At 44.0% G+C, this 21,992-nt stretch overlaps 1 protein-coding gene across 3 annotated transcripts in view; it reads left to right on the top strand.

The window, feature by feature from the left end:
* Positions 1-21,992, top strand: part of LOC111868923 (adenylate cyclase type 2) — a gene marked incomplete at its 5' end in the record, with an annotated part of 86,578 nt that overhangs the window by 22,539 nt on the left and 42,047 nt on the right. For all 3 annotated transcript variants that reach the window (XM_033753243.1, XM_023860044.2, XM_033753244.1), the window contains 3 exon segments: positions 1,217-1,320; positions 6,614-6,725; positions 8,517-8,644. In XM_033753243.1, the coding sequence (XP_033609134.1) occupies positions 1,217-1,320; positions 6,614-6,725; positions 8,517-8,644 (344 nt within the window).

Raw genomic sequence — 21,992 nt, forward strand, 5'->3', positions numbered from 1 at the left:
TTTTTTTTCCAGGAGGCAGGATGTCCTCTTTCTTACTGAACCTTTACCTTCTATGAATAATATTAACTAACGATGCATGTCAATAGTGTGTTGGCCGGGACTCGATCCTAGGGTTGGAAGCCCTTGGACGGCCATACCAGGTTGGCGGCCATCGCACAAAAATCATCTGCGGATCTCTTCACCCACTGCCAACTTCAGCTCCCAACTTTCCCTCTTAAAATATTTCGGCACGGGCCACGTGGAAAATACCGTTCCTCATTGTTTTGGTTAAGTCACTTCCGTGGGAACATGCTTATTTGTGAAGGCGTTACTTAGTAACGGCTCATGTATATTTGCCTATTTCGCAGTCCTGGCCCAGCAAAGTGGCCAAGTACTACACTGCTCTCTCCCTAAGGCTATAGGCATACCGCCGTTTCTTCTCTTTCGAGGTCTGTGCTTGCGACGACTTTGCTTGATCTCGCCTTCCTCCCCTTGGCCCGGTTTTCGCGGCTCCCTGATAAGTTGTCAGCTGATCCAGGTGGCTGCATTACAGAGACCTGCCGGCTAATTGTGTGTACAAAAGTAATCGATGTTTGCTCTGAGAAGTGCACTGTGACGATAAGATTAAGGGATATTTAAAGCCGAAGCAGGCGGTGCGTATAATAATCAATAAACAGTAAGGCTAATAATACGTACAAAAAATGCAAATGATATTTTGCTTCAGAATAGTTTTGATAATCTTCGGTTGGAAAAGGGCAGGTGCACCGCCTAACATGACTGCGGGGGTTCTTTGTTTTCTCAGTCGCTCCACAAAAATAAAGAGATAGCATCTCGTTTATGCCATGACCACTTTCCTTTCAAATTTTTACCTATTTATTATTCACTATCCTACCATTCTATACCAAATAATTAGTTTTGAGCGCATGGAATGGATCGATCTGGCTCAGGATAGAACCTAGTGGGAGGCTTCAATAAACTTTCAGGTTTCATAAGAACAAGTCAACCCTTACTTGAAAAACCAAACAGTTGTCAAGGAAGAGATCATGCAGTGCGTTTGCTTCGGACAAATGAAAGAATTTGCCAGCCCTCCTATCTTGAACCCTCTTTCACCTAAACAACAGTGTAAGTGACGCCTCCTGGCTTCCAGTCTTCATTTCCCTGTGTTGATAACGGTGTAGGAATATAACTCTAGATGATACTTTAATCTGATAAAGCGTTTATTTTGGTTAATTGTCAGGTGAAGCGCAGTATCATGCTAAAGATGGCGGACGCTTGCCAGGACATGTCAAACAAACAGACCCGCTTCCATGAGATGTACGTACAGAGACACAACAATGTCAGGTAAGCAGCACTTCGCGTCGAACGTGACGATGGTGACGGTTGGCAAAGTAACGTTGTGCTCTGCATGTATCGAGGGTGACAGTGCTACAGTCGTCACTGTAAAATTTTGTTACGCATGCGTCGAGTGTGATAGTGCTACAGGCATCACTGTAGCGTTGTGCTCTGCCTATAACGAGTGTGATAATGCTACAGTCGTCAAATTTAACTTTGTGTTCTACACGTGTCGAATGTGATAGTGCTACAGTCGTCACTGTAACCTTCTGTTCTGCAGGTGACGTGTGTGATAGTGCCAGAGTCGACAATTTTAACTTTGTTATCTGCATATATCGAGTATGATAGTGCTGCAGTCGTCATTGTAACGTTGTTTTCTCCATATGTCAAGTGTAATGGTGCTACAGGCATCACTGTAACGTTGTGTTCTGCACGTGTAGAGTGTAATAGTTGTAGAGTCTTCAATTTTAACTTTGTGTTCTGCATGTGTCGAGTGTAATAGTGCTACAGGCATCACTGTAACATTGTGTTCTGCATGTGACGGCTATGATAGTGCTACAGTCATCATTGTAACTTTGTGTTCTGCATGTGTCGAGTGTGATAGTGGTACAGTCGTCACTGTAAAGTTGTGTTCTGGACATGTGATAATGCTGCGGTCGTCATTGTAACGTTGTGTATTGCATGTGTCGAGTGTGATAGTGCTACAGGCATCACTGTAACGTTGTGTTCTGCACGTGTCGAGTGTGATGGTTGTAGAGTCTTCAATTTTAACTTTGTGTTCTGCATTTGTCGAGTGTGATAGTGCTACATTCATCAGTGTAACGTTGTGTATTGCATGTGTCGAGTATGATAGTACTACAGGCATCACTGTAACGTTGTGTTCTGCACGTGTCGAGTGTGATGGTTGTAGAGTCTTCAATTTTAACTTTGTGTTCTGCATTTGTCGAGTGTGATAGTGCTACATTCGTCAGTGTAACATTGTGTTCTGCATGTGACGGCTATGATAGTGCTACAGTCGTAATAATAACTTTGTGTTCTGCATGTGTCGAGTGTGTAGTGCTTCAGTCGTCATTGTAACGTTGTGTTCTGCACATGTCGAGTGTGATAGTGGTACAGTCGTCACTGTAACGTTGTGTTCTGCACATATCGAGTGTGATAATGCTACAGTCGTCATTGTAACGTTGTGTATTGCATGTGTCGAGTGTGATAGTGCTACAGGCATCACTGTAACGTTGTGTTCTGCATGGGACGAGCATGATAGTGCTGCAGTTGTCACGATAACTTTGTATTCTGCATTTGTCAAGTTTGACAGTAATACATTTGGCACTGTGACATTCTGTTCTCCTTATATCTCAGACTGTAAACTTCACTTTTGCTCCCGTGGTCCAATGTAATTTACATGGAATCATTTTTGGGTGACCTTATTCATTGCCCCCCCCAAAAAAGAATATCAGAATCATACGGTTTTTCTATCAGGACAGTGAAGAGATTTCAAAGTAAATTCTCGTATACATCTTGAGCTCGTAAATAGTAACCATAGTTGTGCGTTTTGTATGCTTGTGAGGGCAGTTTGCTCTGTGCATGTATGTACCATTACTCCTTTTGATTCAGGTGACCGACTTTCACGAAATTTGGTGTGCCATCAGATGCCACCACAGCCTCTGTTTTTTTTATGACATTGATTCAGTAATACTAGAATGGCCGTCATCTAAACTTGTGAGCTGTGCGTGACGTTTGGACCACATTATATGCGATCCTGAAATAACACGTGTCAATAGATCTTCAAGAAATGCGCAACTTTTTATAAAGGAATTTTTTATACCACGTTGAAGAACAAAGTGACAGGTGCACCAAATCTGTATTTAGCGTTTTGATTGATAGCGATAAGTAATGAATAATTGGAGTCATATACATATATGCTATTTGGGGCGTGGACAGATCGCAAACACGCATACAAATTTCGTATGAAATGTTGTTCGTGAGGCGATCGGAGATGGCTTGGGATTGTATGCAACAAAGTTTGCTGTAGTAAAACCCTGTATCTCTATTTAATTAACAAGCTCTTCCATTAATAATAATAATAAAATAAAGTAAAGTAAATGTATCCCTGTAACAGGTCGTGGAGGCCCATAGGATTGTGAGATGTTGAGTTTCCCACATTCAGCTCATAGATGGCGGTAAGGTTGTCAGCCTTACGCGCCGGCCGCCCTTTACCCGCAAGAATATTCCAAGAATATTCCTGGTGCTCATATCTGTTAGAGGCTGAGTCGATCCAGGGGCCATAGTTTGGCTGGAAGGATTACGTCAATTGAAAAGAATCCAATGACCTCATCGGGACTGAACCCGCGACCTTCTGGCTTGTAGCATAGTGCCTCGACCAACTACGCTACCACGTGCCCCCTCCATTACTAATTCAATTCGCGTTTATTTACGTGCAAACTTAACAGCACAGAGGCCAATTACAAAGCTAGCACGAATACAGGTATATTAACATTCTTTTCTCGCGTATAAGGCAGGAAATTTGATTCTGACAATTCTGTGAAGATGTTTTGCCCCACGAAATAGGGTGCGTCACAAGATTCTATGTTTACCCTAATAATGTCAGGCGCGTACTTCAGTCAAACAGCGATGAACGGCTGAAGGTTCTGGATTTGATTCCTGGATGGGGCGAACATGTTTCTGTTTGGTTCCGCATCCAAACCGACTATGGGATCCACTCAGCCGCCTATTCATTGGATATCGTGGCCCTTTCCGCGGGGATAAAGCGGCTGGGGCGTGACGCTAACCGCTCACCCGCTGTACCTCCACTGGACCGCCGTGTTCCTCCATTCGCACTGGCACTGAGTAAGATCACGACAAAACTGTGTCAGTAGGGAGGCCGAGCTGTAGTAAAAGTTGTTGGGTGGGGCGTGATGTCTGAGATGTGCGAGAGGGGGGGGGGACAAGAGTGCCGTAAGTACAGAGNAGTGACTTGTGAATTTCGAGTCCACTGAATTCTGCAGCGTCGTCTTTTCCTTCTTCATCCTCACTACTCCTACAGCTGCTGTCATCACCGTTTACTGTAATTTGTTCCGAAACGTCGTCAGTAGCCGTTTCCAGCCGCAAACAGTTCTGCTGGCACTGACAGACATTGTTGTCACTCGAACTGATGCTCTACCGTTGTGAACATACTGGACCTACAACAACACTTTGGTGGATACTGCCGTGGTTTCTGGCGACGCAATCTTTAACCGGTCCCCATATCAGGTAAGTCGGATTACGATCTGAGTGACATGGCGCCAAGCGAAGAAGACATTGACCATATCGAGCCAGTAGACCAACAAATTTGGATGTTCTGAACCGTCGAATCAAAGAAGACGGTTCGGGCATACCCGCAGTAGCGTAGTTGGTTGAGGCACTGTGCTACAAGCCGGAAGGTAGTGAATTCGATTACCGAAGAGGTGGCCCTGCTGTCGACTCAGCATCTAACACAAAATGAATAACAGAAATCTTCCTGGCTGATAAAGGGCGGCCGGCGCCCAAGCCTGACAAACTTAACGCCGTCTATGAGCCGATTCTGTAGAAAATGTGGGAACATCGACGTCTCACAACCCTATGGGCCTCCATGGCCTGTTACAGGGGTAGCTTTTACCTTTACCTTTTTATCTCACCATACTCATTGGGCGTATGAAAGATTGTCCCGATCTGAAAGCCGGTCGATAGAGATATGGAGCCTACATTGTCGAGTAGTAATACCGAATTTGGCAGAAAGTTTCACTTTGAGCCATCTTTCATATCTACCAAAATTCCTTTCGTGCTGATAATCTCCAGACGTGAACATCAACAGAGAGTTAGGAATGAAGCCGCTTACGTCGGCAGCATGTGTAAAGGTAGAGCGGCACATGTTTCGTGTGTGAGGAGCGAATGTTCTTAACGACTTGCGCAGTCATGGGATAGTGACGTACATCAGTACATGACGCAGCACAAGGTGGGAAACCGGGATCTCGTTGGACCATACCGCATTTCGCTCAGTTAGTAAAAGGGCAGGGATATTCACATTCTCCACAACGTCCAACCAACCTCCTAATTCATTGGGTACCAGCAGCTATTTTTCCAGGGTTAAAACAACCGGAGTTTGAAGCTAACACTGCGGACGTACAGCTGCTATGCGACATCCGAGCACCACGCGAGCTGCCAGGCTTCTCAAGGGGAGGAGTCAGTTGGGGCTGGCTCAAATTCGCTTGTTTCGTTTGTTTCTTGCTCGACTTTGAAGATGGAGGGGATATGTTCCTGCGAAACTCCAAGCCTCCGGACTACACGGTGTTATAACCCAGAAGACAGTACCTTTCCAACTTCCGGGGTGAATATCTCGATTGGGCAATTTTTATTCGTCGGTTATCGTCCCAGTTGTCGCCGTGTAGTCTGAGATATTGACACCTTGTACTACTACTACTACTACTACTACTACTACTACTACTACTACTACTAATAATAATAATAATAATAATAATTCTTCATTTATTTACGTGCTTAACTCAGCAGCCAGTGCCGTTTACAGACTGAGCACGAAATCAGAACAACAACAAGGAGAAACAACACATGGGCAAAAACAGTCAAGTAAAGAAAGAGCTAAAACAATTGATGTTATTTAAATAGATCTCTAGAAACGTGCGTCGGCTTGCAGAGCGGAAACGCAGCCAGCTGAAGGACAGGAGCAACTGAACATGGTTATGTCACGCATGTTCCGAACGGGAACGAGAATGCCGGCTGGTTCTGGAACCCAAGGGAGACAAATTTAACTCCATTATAAATACAGTAATAATAATAATAATAATAATAATAATAATAATAATAATAATATGAGCAACAGCGATATCTGTCTCAGTTCGCCATTGCCTCGATGGGTTGGTACGTTGCTAAGCGATTATTGGGTTTGCTTGTATTTTCAAATCCTTGCATCTTTTCCTCTGAGGTGCTCTGCAGGTCAGTGTGCTAGCCCGGTATTGAAAAGGACCCGGGTTTAATTCCAGCAGAATGCAGTACTCTTAGAAACGTCTGCTTCTTAAATGATAACTAGTTACTGAAGATGAGAGTAGAATGAACTACCGAAACGTCGTGTATATAAAATGTTTTTCTGGCACTGGACAATGTTAAACGCAATTTATAGATGCAATTATAAATGCGCGTGTGTGTTCGTGCGTGCAGGAGCGCGCTTCTGCAAGTAAATGTCGTTGGCCTGAAGGAAGATGTTGCAAGTTTCAGTCGAATTCTGAACTGGCGCTGCGTCACTGTTGCTATATAATGACGTGTCTGTCTGTTGCAGCATTCTCTACGCCGACATCGTCAACTTCACTCCTCTGTCGGAGCAGCTGAGTGCGTCGGACCTGGTCATGACGCTCAACGAACTCTTCGGCAGATTCGACCAGATAGCTCAGGTGTGTGGCCGATACCGGGCCGACGTTTGTCGTGCCCCTAACAATGCGACAGAACCATTCACAGGGAAACCGAGATGAATTCTTGTAGTAATGATACTGAAATATAAACTGACGAGTACTCTGTGCTTAATTAAGCAGCACGCCATGAAGACTTATAAGGGAGTGGAGGTATAACTCCACCGTTCTTAACCTCGGCGCTAGATGCAGGTGAGTGGTCAGTTTCACACCCCGGTCTCTTTATACCCGGGGAAAGATCCTCCAGTACTCACTGGATAGTGGGCTGGGTGGGCCTCCAGTTCCTGTCTGGACGCCGGGAATCAAACCCCGGCCGTTCAGCCTGTAGCCCACCTCTATACGGACCGAGGTACACTAAATATCCCCAGTACTAATGTAGCTAACACCTTTACACAGGTGGGAACATTTCAGCAAACGTAAATTTCGTAAGTACTCTTTACATAAGGATTCCGTTTGCAGTGCTGTCAGTATCTCAGGCTAAACAACTGCAACTCAGACCAGTGGGAAATTTTATGTTTTTATGTTGGTACCATACAGACGATTTCTCTCGCCATTGATGATTTCTATTCAGATAGTACTCTGTTGCTGGGCCTCATGCGTGTGGGGGTTTTGTCATTTTTCGACTTAACTCTCGCAGATGATCTGTGCTTGGCTTGTATACCTAACTTGTGTTGGTGCAAGTGTCCGGAGGTAGGGACTAGCTCTGTTGATTGGCACAACTGACTAGATTTTTAAAAGAATACGGAGACAGAATCCAGTCTCCAAAACGTCGTGTGCTTTAAATAAGAACAAGACGATGGATAATGAGCAGAAACACAGTATCTTTATATATGGACAAATACCGTCTTAAGTGCGACAATTTTATTGTAGTTTTTACTTCTTTTTCCTCCTCCACACTACATGTTTCGGCCCTAAATGGCCATCATCAGGTGTGTATCACTCACGTAACTGTTACACTGCTTGTTAAAAATGTAAAAATCCCAATCTTTCTAATTGTATAAAATCTTTGTTAATCTACACGCGTCGATTTGATTTTTAAATTAGCACTTTTTAAACCTTAATTCAAGTTAAAATGTCTATAAGATCTTTGTTCTCTTTCTTTTTCAAATTAAAATTTTTCAGGGTACATGCCCTATATCTACGGTGCTGCAGCGGCCACTTCTTGTTTTTATCGCTGTTCATGTGTTGTTCAGTGTAGGCGCTCTCTGTGTGTGTCGCTGCTTATCTTTAATACGTATATTGTATACGTATATTAATATTGTAAACAGTATCTTTGTGTGTATAGTGGTGAAGAACGAATTGGACACAGTGTGGAAAGAAGCGACTGTGACATAAGTTAAGCTGCTGCCCCAACATTTGTCTTGAGGAAAACGAGACACCGCAGTCACGATATTTGGTGTCTCGGCCGAGGTTCGAGGCAAATTCCTCGCGAGCTATTCCTGTAACAGGCCGCAGAGGCCCATAGAATTGTGAGACGTCGAGGCTCCCACATTTTCTAGACAATTGGCTCTCAGTTTGCGGTGAGATTGTCAGCCTTCCGTGCCGGCCGCACCTTTACCCCCATGAATATTCCTGGCACTCATTTCTGTTAGAGGCTGAGTCGAACCCAGGGCTATAGTGCGGCTGGAAAATTAGGTCAATTGAAAAATCCAGTGATCTCATCGGGAATCTAACCCGCAACCTTCCGGCTTGTGTAGCACAGTTCCTCAACCAACCACGCTACCGCGTGCCCTCACGAGTACAAGTGTTCCTCACAGGACCGTTTGCTGTTCGCAGGACAACCAGTGCATGCGGATAAAGATCCTAGGTGACTGCTACTACTGCGTGTCTGGCCTTCCAGTGTCCAGGCCCAACCATGCCTACAACTGCGTCAACATGGGTCTGCAGATGATCGAGGCCATACGGTAAGACAGCTCTCGTGATTGCTGACTTCAAACCGAACTCCTAGTATATTCCGAGGAGTTATAAGAGGGCACAGAACGGAGAACAACGGGGTACAGCGTAGAACAAGAACGAGAATGGGGCGTCACATAGTGGTTTGTGATGTGGGCAGTTTGGCGATAGCGCTATAATTGAGTTCGATTAAGATTGTGGAAGGTGTTAATAAATCCAATCCAGAATCCGTTATTATTGGTCACGGAGCCATAAACACGTGAGAGTGTATACAATACACGACGACTGCCAGTAGGTCAGGCTGTAACACGTTATGAGCGTCCCAACATGATTGTCAATAGCTGACACTTCCCGCACTCGCGTCTCCCCACATAAACACGCCATCAGATAATTTTGTTCCTGTAATCTGAAAGCTGTAATTGACGTCGGATTAGCGGGGGTGCTGTAACATGGCATCACCCAATACAGTGTATGCATCCCCTCAGCTTACGGAACGTGGTCATGTCAGGAACCGACGCTGCTCTGAATAATACAGGGATAGACAGCGAAACAAATAATTCTTGGGCTTTCGCTCCCGTCCATCGAATTCTGTGTGAAGCAGGAAGCTTGCAGAACATGCGCGCTTGTCATTTATATGCAACTTCCTTCCAAGAATTTTTTGTTGTGACGAACATGTTTTTAATGTGCTCACAGCAGATCCGCTATTTTGTTCGATTTTAACAAAATTTGGTATGGATAAATTTTTAGTAATCACCTCGAATTTCAGATTTCATTGAAACATTTTAAGCCATTCTCGAGATATTGCATATAGGCGGACGGGAAAACACATATCGAATCCAATAGGCGTGCTCTTGCCATGTTACTTAGGCAATTTTCTGACTTTTTTTTTGTCTTCATGTCTTCCTCTATTCTCCTCTGCTCCAGCACATTAGAATCGTGCTCTCAGGAGTTGAACACAAACTGGTAATGCTCTTCTTCTGGTGTCTTGCCGCCCGTTTCCCCCTACTTGTGCAGCCCGGTGTCGCGATATGCGCAGGGCACGTTTCGTTTAGACTCGTCACGCCCTCTGACAAACTAGTGTTCTGAGGCAAATTCCGTAAAATATACCATGGCCACTTCGTCTCAAATTGAACCCACTTCATCATAATCATTCCGCTACGCATTCCATAAACTCTACAGCTGATAGGTTGTCGTCAAATGACACTTTATGTTGCAGTATAGGCCTCATACTCTCGTTCTGTTGCACAATTTTGAATCAAAAGAAAGTCGCTCTGTACTCCGGGAATTTGTGACTCCAGAACTGCTGAAGGGATTCTGATCAAATTTCGAAATGGTGTCTACGCTAAAAGCTGGCCTACCACTGTAAGCTTGGTTAGTGTCAACCAAGTGAAACCCATGCAAGTATTGTGTTTCTGGACGTTATCCATCGGCCTGTTTTTATTGTAAACACAACCGGATTTTGTAAGATTTGAGGCTTTCACGGCGGTGACTATGAAGAAAGCAGTCTTCTGGGATTTGGCACCGTGTATATGTGGTGTTAACCNCGGATTTTGTTTCCGAAACGTTGTGTGATTTAAATATAAATAGACCGATGGATAACGTCCAGAAACACAATGATTTTTATTAATATACCATCATCACAACTACCAAATGCAACCTGTATTTCTCCTGTGTGTGTGTGTTTGTGTGTGTGCGTGTGTGTGGAGAGAGAGAGCTACGTTGTAATGGGCGAAACAATACAGTCTGTCCACAAAGTCCCTTCGGGGTTTTGAAAAATTGTGGCGCTCGAACATATTGCGCTAGCCACATGAAGTATGCGGCAGATCGTAGTGAAACTCTGGAAGTTTTTTACTGACCTCAGTAGACCTCGGCGTGTGCTCCCTTGGTAGCACGGAGAACGTTCATATGATATTCGAGCTCTTGCCATGTTCTGTGGGGCATGTCCGTTGGAATAGCCGAGATCGCGTTCCTGATAGGGTTCTTCAATTCATCGGGTCCGTTAACTGGAGTTCAAAACACACTGCTCTTGACATAACCCCACAGGAAAAAAACCAGTGGTGTTATGTCTGGTGAACGTGGAAACCAGGACATTGGACCGTCTCTAGCGATCCCTCTTCCTGGAAATGAGCTGTCTAGGAACGTGCGTACCTGCAGACCTCAATGAGGTGGAACACCATCTTGTTGCAGAATGATGTGTGGTTGTAAGAGCCCAATTTGTGGTACTGCGTACAGTTGCAGCATGTCCTGGTAGGTGTTGTTCATGTTGATCGTCTGCTCTTGAAAAAAAAAAAAGTTCCAGTGTCCTGGTCATGCATTACACCACACTACACGTTCACTTTCGGACTGTCGCGTATGTCCTCCCTAACAACATATGGGTTTTCAGTTTCCCATATGCGCACATTATGCCTGTGAACTTTACCCGAGACATGAAATGTTGTCTCGTGTGTGAACATGATTCTTTTCAAGAAGTCCACATTAAAGTCAATGCGGTCGAGCATTTCTTCTGCGAAATGTTGACCTGTTATTCCATCAGCAGGTTTCAACTGTTGCACTATTTTTTATTGCAAGTGGGGTAGGACTACGTCCCTTGTACTGCGGCCACTTCTCGCCTATTGTACCAGCCCCAGATTAGAGGTGAGGGTGATTGTGGAGCAATTGGTGGAATGAAGATTGGCAGGGGAAACCGAAGTACTCGGAGAAAACCTGTTGCAGCGCCACTTTGTCCACCACAAATCCCACTTGACCAGACCCGGGATCGAACCCGGGCCGCCGCGGTGGAAAGCCAGCCACTAATCGCTTGAGCTATGGCGCGGCCTACTGTTTCACTAACTGAACCTTGTATGCACACAACCTCAACTTCTTATGTAGCACTTTGTGTATCGTTGAACGTGTGAGTAACAATACACGCGAAGCAAGCTCGACGTGTGGATTTTGTAGGTCTTCGTACAAAGATTCACGATTTCTTTCCACACATTCATCGCTTACACCCGATCTGCCACTTCTCTTGCGATCATGGACACTCCCAGTTTCTAGGAAACGCCGTTGCCAGCCTCTTACTTCTTTGTCACTCGGAGGTTGCTTATTGAACTGTGCCATAATTTCGTTGAGTCTGGGTGACTGATTTTGTCTCAAAAAGCCATCCTACACAACGCGCGCGTTCCTGCATAGTCGCCATTTCACAAACGACTGAGGAACGTAAAGATGGCCGCTTATGGCGGCAAAATAAAACTTCCAGAGTGTCACTGTGATCTGCCGCAAACCGCATATGGCTAGCTCAATTTGTTTGCGCGCCTCAATTTTTCAAAACCCGTAAGGGACTTTGTGGACACACTGTATTTTCTGGCTTCTACATGTTCCCAGGTTGTGCTCGCTCGCCCTCCTCTCACACGTAGGTTGCAGATTAGATAAAGCCATGGAAGCTGAAGAAGCGGTCTAACACTACGAAGAACGGACAGAATTTGCGTATGATCGAAATTATGACATTAACTTCGTTAAGACTGGATTAAGGTCGTACGGGGGTGTAATTGAGTGTAATATTAGGGCGAAATGCTGAGAGAACTGCGTTAGGATTACATTGGAGTAAAAGCGTAATATACAATTTATTTATTAAAACCGTCCCAACACAACTATATTAAGGTCAATGCCAAGTTTGGCTCTGCTACATGTTCCGGCTACCAAAAGCCATCATCAGGCATTAGAAGTTCTATATATCGGCAAGAAAGGCCGAACCTTGGATAATTACGAGTATGAAAGTTTTAACATTTACGAAATCAGCAAACTAAATTTACAACTAAATGATAATTTTACTGAAATTTTTAATCCTATATATGATGTAGTCATTGATACATATAAAACATAATATACAATCATACCCCCCTCCCCCCACCACCACTTCCGCATACACCTTATCTCTTTCTCCCCCTTCCCTCCCTTGCTTAACATACTTCACCAAATCAGTCGTTGTTTACATTCCCTGCTAAACGGACAGTACTTTGTAAGATGAGGCACCGGCTAAATAGTAAGTAAATAATACACTGTATCTTCAGTACTCAAAATCAAATGTTAATTATAACAAAATTTAATACCATTACTTTCATATCATTTTCAGATTAACATTAATATTACATCTACATCACGAGCCTCCAATGCAGTTTATTATATATACACAAAAAATATAGAATACTCCAATTTTTCTGTGGGAACACAACAAAATCGCAAATACCAATCACTGAGTCAGTGATGTAAAGCATCACTTGAAGAATTTTAATCTTGTTTTATACTGTAACTTTCGTTTTATATAGTCTAATTTATTGTACTTTTACGCCAAGTATTTTAATATAATTAATATTATTGTATCCCATTTTACTAGTACTGCAGTTCAGTGGTGTATATATTTGGCAATGTATTTGCCTGATGATGGCTTTTGGTAGCCGGAACATGTAGCAGAGCCAAACTAGGCACTGACCTTAATATTGTTGTGTTGCGACGGTTTTAATAAAGAAATTATATATATAACACAACAGGATGCATGAAATTAAAATTATAAAAGCTTAATAGTAACGTATGGATGGCTGCATCCATCTCCTACAGAGGACCTAACTAACTAACAGATGTACTTATACCAGTATGTACGGTAGCCACTCTTGCTAAAGTGTTACGGCAGGGACTTTGAATGCCATATCAATTTTTTATAATTCAGATCCTGTTTTAATTATGCATGGAAACTTTAATTTCTTAATTCGAATTAGCAAAGGTTTACTGCCCTGGGAAAATGTTTCGTAGCTTCTCCCTGGGTTTCGGAGGAATGCAGGCATACAGGCAGACTGTTCACTGGTAGACAGTTCGGCCGACTCGTGTGAGTAACGAGGCACACAGGTTTCCTGTCGACAGTGAAGGAAGAGCCGTGGTATCGCAGTCTTGTTTCTGTGCAGCCGTCAGTATATTGCGCCTTTCTGTCATTTCCAGAACCTGAATTCACTTCCGTTCCCAGTTCCTCTTGTTCTGAAAGAAGGCGATATGGGCGGGATCTATACCCTGCAGCCGATATCTGGGAATATACACAGAATTTTGAGGGGAATCCATAAGGAGGGAGACCATTTAGAAGTTAGAAGACGTGTTGTCGCGCGATGGAATGACTATAGACTGGTGAACACTTATACAAACAACTTGTAACTACAAATAAATATAACAGCATCACTGGTTTACAATCGCTGTAACTACAGCACGCATAAATTATTGTATGTCCTCAATAGGGTAGGAAACAAATGTTTTCAAAATGTGGCACAGTTCAGATATTTGGGAACGACGATAAAAGAATCAAAACCTGATTCAGGAAGAAATTAAAAGGAGATTAAGCTCTGGTAATGCTTGATACCATTCAGTCTAGAACCTTTTGTCTTCTCGTCTGCTGTCCAAAAACATTAAAATTAGAATATACAAAACTGTAATTTTGCCTGTGGTTCAGTATTGACGCTGATCAGTCTAGCCCCTTATTTTATTTGGATGCTTATAAATGAACATGAACTTAATTTTCCATGATATGTATGTAATGGCCGTCTTGTAGTGCACTCAATTTAACATGTTACTTCACTACATGTTTCGGCAACATTGTGCCATCTTCAGGTGCTTTATTTGCGCTAAGCTATTGCATTGCTTGCCATCATGTGTCTTTCATAAAATTATTAAAATGTACATTCTTCATCAACTATAATAAAATTTGTATACACTAAAACTTGATAAGATTATTCATCTTACGCGTCTTAATTCAAACTCGCGTGTTGTATGGTTCTTCCACTATGGGAGTCGTTTTTCCTATATTTTTTATGTACTGTATCTTGTGATGTGTCCTTCCTTCTCGGATGCGAGCGTTGTACAACAGATCTCAACAGTGATTTGCCACAGGTAGCGATGTTAAAATTATCGACTCATTGTGAACCATGCCAGTAGTATTCCTTGCTCGATTTTAACCCTCTAAAGCACAGTGGTAACTATATGTACCACCTGCTTCAACCTTTAAACATTCTGCATTTTCCCTACCTAAAGTAAATATGTGCCGGTCACGGTAGCCGAGCGGTCTAAGGCATGTACTGTCTTCGCTCGCTTGGAAACCGGGATCGTGGGTTCGAATCCCACTTAGGGCATGAATGTTTAGTTTGTGTTTGTGTACAGGTAGAGGCCTTGCGACGAGCTGATCACCCGCCCAAGGAGTCCTACCGAATGTGTAAGATCTAGAAAAACCAAAGTGAACGGAGAAGTTCATGGATGTAGGCCTAGGCCCACTGGGACTGTAGTGCCATGGAAAAAAAAAGTCAATATGTTCCGTATGACTTTCACAAGAAACATTGATTATTTCCCTAAATAGAATTAACCGGTTGGTCTGATGTAATGTGTTTCCTGAGTGTTCCGTATGGTTCTCACAATAAACAGAGACTCTTTCCTTAAACAGCATTAACCGGTTGGTTTTGTAATGGAGATTCGTGTTATCTGTGAAGTAGGAACTGAACTGAACTTATCAATATTGCTTAGACGAATTTCATGCTTGGAATGGTTAATTAAATCCACTCCACGTACAGCGCACGTGCGGCTTGCTCTGTTCAGACAAACTTTGCTGGCTGTCTCCAAGCGGAATCGCTTACAATTCCAGGTAGCCCGATCCCTAATGACTTTGTCGTTTAAGTACCTCAGAAGTTTAATATCTCTGCTTAATATTAGGTTCCACAAGTTTAATGAAGCCTACTGGCTATATATTTGAAGGGGATGGTCTGAAAGGGAATGAGGACTGGTCGTGGGGGACCTTATATTTGCTAGTAAAACACGAGTATATTTTGAATGCCCGATATATTGACGGGTACTAAACCAAGGTACGACTGTGGGCCGCGCCATAGCTCAAGCGGTTAGTTGCTGGCTTCCTACCTCGGCGGCCCGGGTTCGATCCCGGGTCTTGTCAAGTGGGATTTGTGGTGGACAAAGTGGCGCTGGGGCAGGTTTTCTCCGAGTACTTCGGTTCCCCCTGCCAATCTTCTTTCCACCAATTACTCCACTATCACCTGAGGCTGGTACAATAAGCCAGAAGTGGCCGCAGTACAAAGGACTCAGTCCCACCCCACTAGCAATAGAGAGAGAAGGTACGACTGTGAACTACGTGTAGATTATTTGACATTTCCAAATTAAAGTGTGGTGCTCAGAATTTAACTTTCAGTGGTAGGCCTACGTTGTGACTTCCCCTTTCTACGGTCTTTTCTAATTTCACTAACCAAATTTTCGGGGAAGTCTGTTTCTTTCCATTCTCTCTCCGTCATAAACGTTGTTTTGCTCGTAATCCGCCACATTATGTAGAACATGAAAGTACTTGCATCATTTTATTTTGGCAGAGTTTGGAGTTTTACTCGCTCATATCAAATGCCAACACCTATTGTTTCTTTCCCCTTTTTTTTAATTTATATTTGATTGTAGTTTCGGAAATTGTCTGATTACTTACGTTTGAAGTAATGTAGATGATAGCAGAGACGCCTGCACTTGCCGTGCCCTTGTGCTGCGTCTCCAGTAACACTATACAAAATGGTGGCGTACATTTTCACGTTTCATGAAACTCGGACCCCCGAGCAGGTTATTATAGCGGTAACGCCATAAACTAGAGACATCACCAGTACGAATCTGGACCGTGTTCCTCAGTATGTGGTCTTGCCTTCATATCTGAAGGCGCTCCTACAATAAGTGTCCCTTGATCACCTTGCAGATCATCAAACTCAGTGTGATACTGTTTCAGCCTCAGACTATGCTGCAAATGAAATGAGATCGTTAAATAGCTGTGCGGACCGAGTCATGGCCGCATAACCGTTTCATATGGCTTGAAGGAAATTCCATAATCTATACTTAATTTTCTGTTATTTGGAGTATAGTATCGAAATACATATGACATTTATGTGTGCTCTGTACGTTACGGCTTTGCTTCTTGAGAGGGCTTGTCTTCCGTTACCAGATTCTCAACTTGTTACCCCTGTAAGTGCCAAACCGCCATTTTACTTTTCAACAAGTTCTCATCTTTCATATATATATATATAAAAGAACTTCCCAGCAACTCAAAATACAGTGGAGAATTCACTCCAGAAATGTCTCGAATATGTAGTTCGGACAAGGGGCCAACAGCTGAGACATACAGGCAAGTGTACCGCTGAATAGTTGTATCTTCTGTGATATAACTCCATGTAGTCTGCTGAAGTCAGCCGACGTTTCGGAGAAACATGCCGCGTCCATCTTCAGGTTTGAAGAATAAGCCAAGCAAGAAAGCTGCATGAAAAAACAGGCAGCAAGTTGATCCAGAACAGAAGACAGAAGAGTTTCTTAACCGGCTCTGTGAGAACCTCAAATTCCACGTAGCCGACGCCCCACGCTTGTAGGATTCCAGTATGCATTCAATGTGGAGTAAAATGACCCATATCGGCTTGATGTGAACACCTGTGGCACAGTTCAGTTGCATGGGAACGCGTCCTTCTGGCACGAACGGCGCCCTTAGTGAGTAGTTGTCAGTTCAGTGCAGGCTGATGTACGGGGTTGTCCGCAAATTGTATGCTTCTCTGTATGTGTTGACCATCAACACAGTTACCTTTGTGTCAGATATGTTATCATCAAAATTACTTCCACAACTTGTTTCATTCTGTGCTTTTATCTTCAGGTGGTTACTACTGCCGAAGGAGCAAACTATTTGGTTCTGTTGCGTTTCACTTGTCTCATTGGAAAAACAACAGGATCCAATTTTCCATAGGTTACTTAAATGTTCTTCTTATAAAATTAAGCCCGTGAAAATATTACAAATTATATATAACATATAAATGAGATGACAAAATAAAAGGAGAATTTGTCCCTGTGCTTAACATATTAAGCACTACAACATGAAGACGTATGGAGGAATGGATGTATAGATCCGCATACTCTTGACCTCGCCACTGGAGGTGCATGGCCATCTTCACGCCTCGTCCGTTTTACCCCCGGTGGAAGAGCCCCGGTACCCATTGGATACGAGGCTGGGTGCACCCCCAGAGCCGGTCTGGACGACATGAAGAGGAGAAAAATCTTGTCCCCATTGGGACTCGAACTCCAGCCTCTTGGGCCGCCGAGCCCGTAGCCAGTCGCTGTACCGACTGCTCTATCCGGGTTCTGAGTTGGCAGCAGCTGTTACCGTGGGGAACCGGCTTTGCTGCTGATGTTGTGTAGTGGTCTAGTGTGTTGCTTGCTTTTCATCGCGTGTCGTGCCGGATTGATCACACCTTCACCCCGTAAAGCATCTACATTGCAGCCTGACTGCATCCTCACTCTACTCCCCTTGACCCTGAAGATGGATGTAGCATTCTGTTGGGAAACGTTGGTATCCGGGTACACGACTATACGGCATCACGTCTTCGAGTGTTTCACGGGAAGGTGTGTCTGTACTTCACGTTAAACAAATCAACTCCACGGAACAGGTTCCGTGATATCTCAGCGGGCTGGACGACCGAGGTTCGATTCTGGCCAGAGAGAAGAGATTTTTCTCCACTTTATAGAATGCAGACCAGCTCTGGGACCCACCCAGCTTCCTGTACAATTAATATAGCTATATCTCCACTCCGTCATACATCTTCATGGCATAGTGTTTAACCGATTTAAGATTTTTACTCCACTTAGAAGAAGGACACGCGGTAACGTTGTTGTTTGAGGCACTTTGCTACAAGCCGGTAGGTCGCGGGTTCGATTCCTGATGAGGTCATTTGATTTTTTCAATTTACCTAATTCTTCCAGTCGCACTATGGCCCTGAGGTCAACTCAGCCTCTAACAGAAATGAGTACCAGGAATCTTCCTGCGGATAAAGGGCGGCCGGAGCGGAAGGGTGACAACCTCACCGTCATCTGTGAGCCGATTATGCAGAAAATGTGCGAGCCTCGACGTCTCACAGCCCTGTGGGCCTCCACGGCCTGTTACAGGATGGTTTTACCTTTTACCTTACCTTCATGAAGAAGAAGGAGATGGTCTTGAGATGATTACCCGCTCTGTTATGCACCGGAGAGTTCAGTTTCGTGTTCATAAGAGCCGGTCTCTTGTCACTATCCTGAGCCAGATGAATCCAGTTGAATGCAGAAAAATATTTATAGTGTTCTTCGTTCTACACTTATGTCTGCCTCATTGCTGTTTCGGACTACAATTATGTGCCCATTTCTCGTCTGTCCCATGCGTGCTACACGTCACCCTCCTTCACTTCATCGCTCTCGTAACGTTTTGTAAGTAGCATATAGCTAGGTCACCTTGTCTGAGATGAAACTGCTAAACAACCGTTCTTCACAGCACTTGCTGTTGCTGAGGGGGATACAGGCGGCTTTGATACGGAGCTTTGTCATCTCGTCTGCCCCCCGAGAAGCCTCATTATCCAAGGCGTACCTTCCAAATTAATCTTCACTCAGGAAGGCCGCCACCCTTTGCGTCTATCGGCTTTGTGTCCTCTGGCCACCTTCCTGGATTTGTGTAATTAAAACAGAAATTCCCCTATATTTTAGAGTAGCCTGTAGTGGTAACCATATGTACCGCATGCTTTAACATCAAAGCATTTTGCATTTTGCCCGCGCAGTGTATTTACGTGTTTCGTGTGAGTCCGACAGTTAGCAGCCATGCTTTGGTTAAGCAGCCTCGACTGATTTTTCAGGGGGAAAAATTGCTGCTTATTGTCAGGCTCATTTTTCCCTTAGAAGCCGGAACAGGCTGTGACCTAATCGATGTATACAGAAGAGCCTTATCCGGGTGGTCTATCCAATGCAGGCACACTGTGTTTTCAGTGAGGCTGGAACAGAATGTTTAAACATTAGATGAAGTTGCGTCTCCGGGGCAGTGTCGCTCCTGTGCAATCCTTGCGGCTTCTGTCGTCATTTGAACCGCGTAAGAACCAGGCCACAGTGGCGAACCATAATAATATATTGTCACGTGTAGGGTGACTATTAGACGGGGTTTGGATTGGATGATTGGACGTATTGACCACTTTAACATACAACTCGTAACTTGTACAAGTAATACAGCGCTATCTCTGATTTCCACACTCCAGTATTCACTCTTACGCCAACTGGTGTCTTCAGTCTGTTCCTATCTCCACTAGTCGTTTCCTGACAACGTACTATGACACAGGAACTATAACAGTCTCACTGAATCACAAACTACAAGTATCACTGTACCACAGCGCTCATAAAAATTTCTCTTCACTGCTGGACTTCCAGTTCTCAACCGAACTCCTCCGAAATTTACCAGCTGCCAACTGTCTCTTTGCTGTCTCTTCTCAATCAACTTCGACTGCCGACCCAAGTCCAAGTCCAAGTCACATTGCGACTGACGGTCCGTCAGTCTGTCTGTCTTGGTGTCGATCCCCGACTAGGGCTCATGACCACATTTTTTTTTTCTTATATGAAAGTTACTGTCCTGTTCATTTGGGGCGCCCTCTCTGACGAGAGGTCGGGTCTGTCATTTGTCAGTCATAGTTTGTATTAGTGAGTCCATTGTCAGTATTTACACAAATTTACTAATTTAATCTTAATTCCTATTTCTGTGTACAATATATACAAGGCCTCTGTCAATCCAGGCTCAGTACAGCAGATTTTGCCCTATTTCTACCAGTTTTCGCTACCACGGCAGTCTAGTCGCTTGAACGGTAGTATGCCTGACCGCCGCCAAGTGTAAGCCTCATATACGTTCTGTATCGGGCTTCGCCTTGTCCGATGTTGCAAACATTCTCATTTTCATGGTTTTGTATGACTTCTGCTTGTTTCCTGCATAATTTTGTTATATAATCAATTAATTAGTTAAGTACAGGGGCAATTCAACTTTCTCATTTACACAGCTGCAACTGGTTAGGAACAAACTGCAGGGTGAGACGGGAACAAAGCAACCAGGCGGCTGCAGCACCATTCTCATTGGTCCCCTTCCGCGACAGAACGTGACGGCTGGCGCGGTACTCACTGTCCTTTTTATACTGATGAATGTAAAGTTTTTACAGCAATGTCCATCTGTCAAAACGGGTTTATGATATCCACTTTCCCATAAATTCAATTTATTGCCCTTCCCAGTTTAACGGTCAGCAATAAAACAGAAGTGCTGTGTCATACGTTAAGCGATAACATTTTCCGTGGTACCGAGCGGGTTGGGGTACTATGCTACAAGCCGGAAGGTCGCGGCTTCGATTCTCGTTGAGGTTGGATTTTTCAATTGACATAATCCTTCCAGCCCCATTATGGCCCTGGGGTCAACTCAGCCTCTAACAGAAATGAGTACCAGGAATTTCCCTGGGGGTAAAGAGCGGCTGGCGCGTAAGACTGACAACTTCACCGCCATCTGTGAGCTGATTGTCTAGAAAATGTGGAAGCCTCGACGTCTCACAAACATATGGTTCTCCACGGCCTATTGCAGGGATAACTTTACCTTTACCGAGCTGGTTAACATAGCGGTACCGGCCATCCTGGCCTTCCCTCCAGGAAGATGTTGGGATAGTACCTCATTATGCCATTCCCGCTTCCTTCAAGATATTTTCCATTTTATCTCTCACTTCCATTCGACGCCATAGCGTCTAGATACTGTCAGCGTCGTAGAATAGACGATAGCATCCCAAAATAAGCAACATAAAATTCAATAGGCAGCCTGTATTCATTCATGGAGTCCGCGTGTCCGTAGGTGCACGTGGGCGACTCACGGGCATCTCCAGGTAGAGAAGTCGTTTAGTGCCGGTAAACACAAACACACAAAAACACTTGTTACTTCGTAACTGATGGTGGGAACGTTATACCTGAGCACTTGTGTCAGTAATTTATGTCATTCGTCTTTACATATTGGAAATCCGTCAGCTCAGTGCTTCTGCGCCGTTCCAGTGACAACTGAACCAGTTCTGAATTTACTTCATTAATAAATCAGCCTCCTGAATGACACGTTTAGGATCTCGCACACCGCAAGCACTTGAATGCACATATTAAGAGCAGCTTCATGTCGTTACTTTCCTCGCAAGGTGTGCCCTTTGTTTCTTACAGTTTTCACAACTTCTTTTAGGTTTAAGAACATTAGGATCAGAATGAATGAATGTATAAGAGGTGGGCCTTCTCGGCCCTTGCACCGCGACCTACAGTGATCGATTGTGCTTCCTCCTTTGATTATTCCCTCAGCAATTCTGCGCTTCGAATGAAACGTAGGATTTTATACGTTGGGGCGTCGAAATACTCACTTGGTTCCATAAAGTATTGACCCAAGTGACGTAATCTTAAATAAGCTAAGGCCTCACATTCTCACAGGATATGTGTGGCTGTTTCATTTTCTTATTGACACCTCTTACAAGTGAGACTTATCACTTAGTCCCAGTTTGAAGAGGT

This window comes from Cryptotermes secundus, unplaced genomic scaffold (assembly GCF_002891405.2).
Source record: "Cryptotermes secundus unplaced genomic scaffold, Csec_1.0 scaffold898, whole genome shotgun sequence".
In the NCBI taxonomy this organism is placed as follows: Eukaryota; Metazoa; Arthropoda; class Insecta; order Blattodea; family Kalotermitidae; genus Cryptotermes; species Cryptotermes secundus.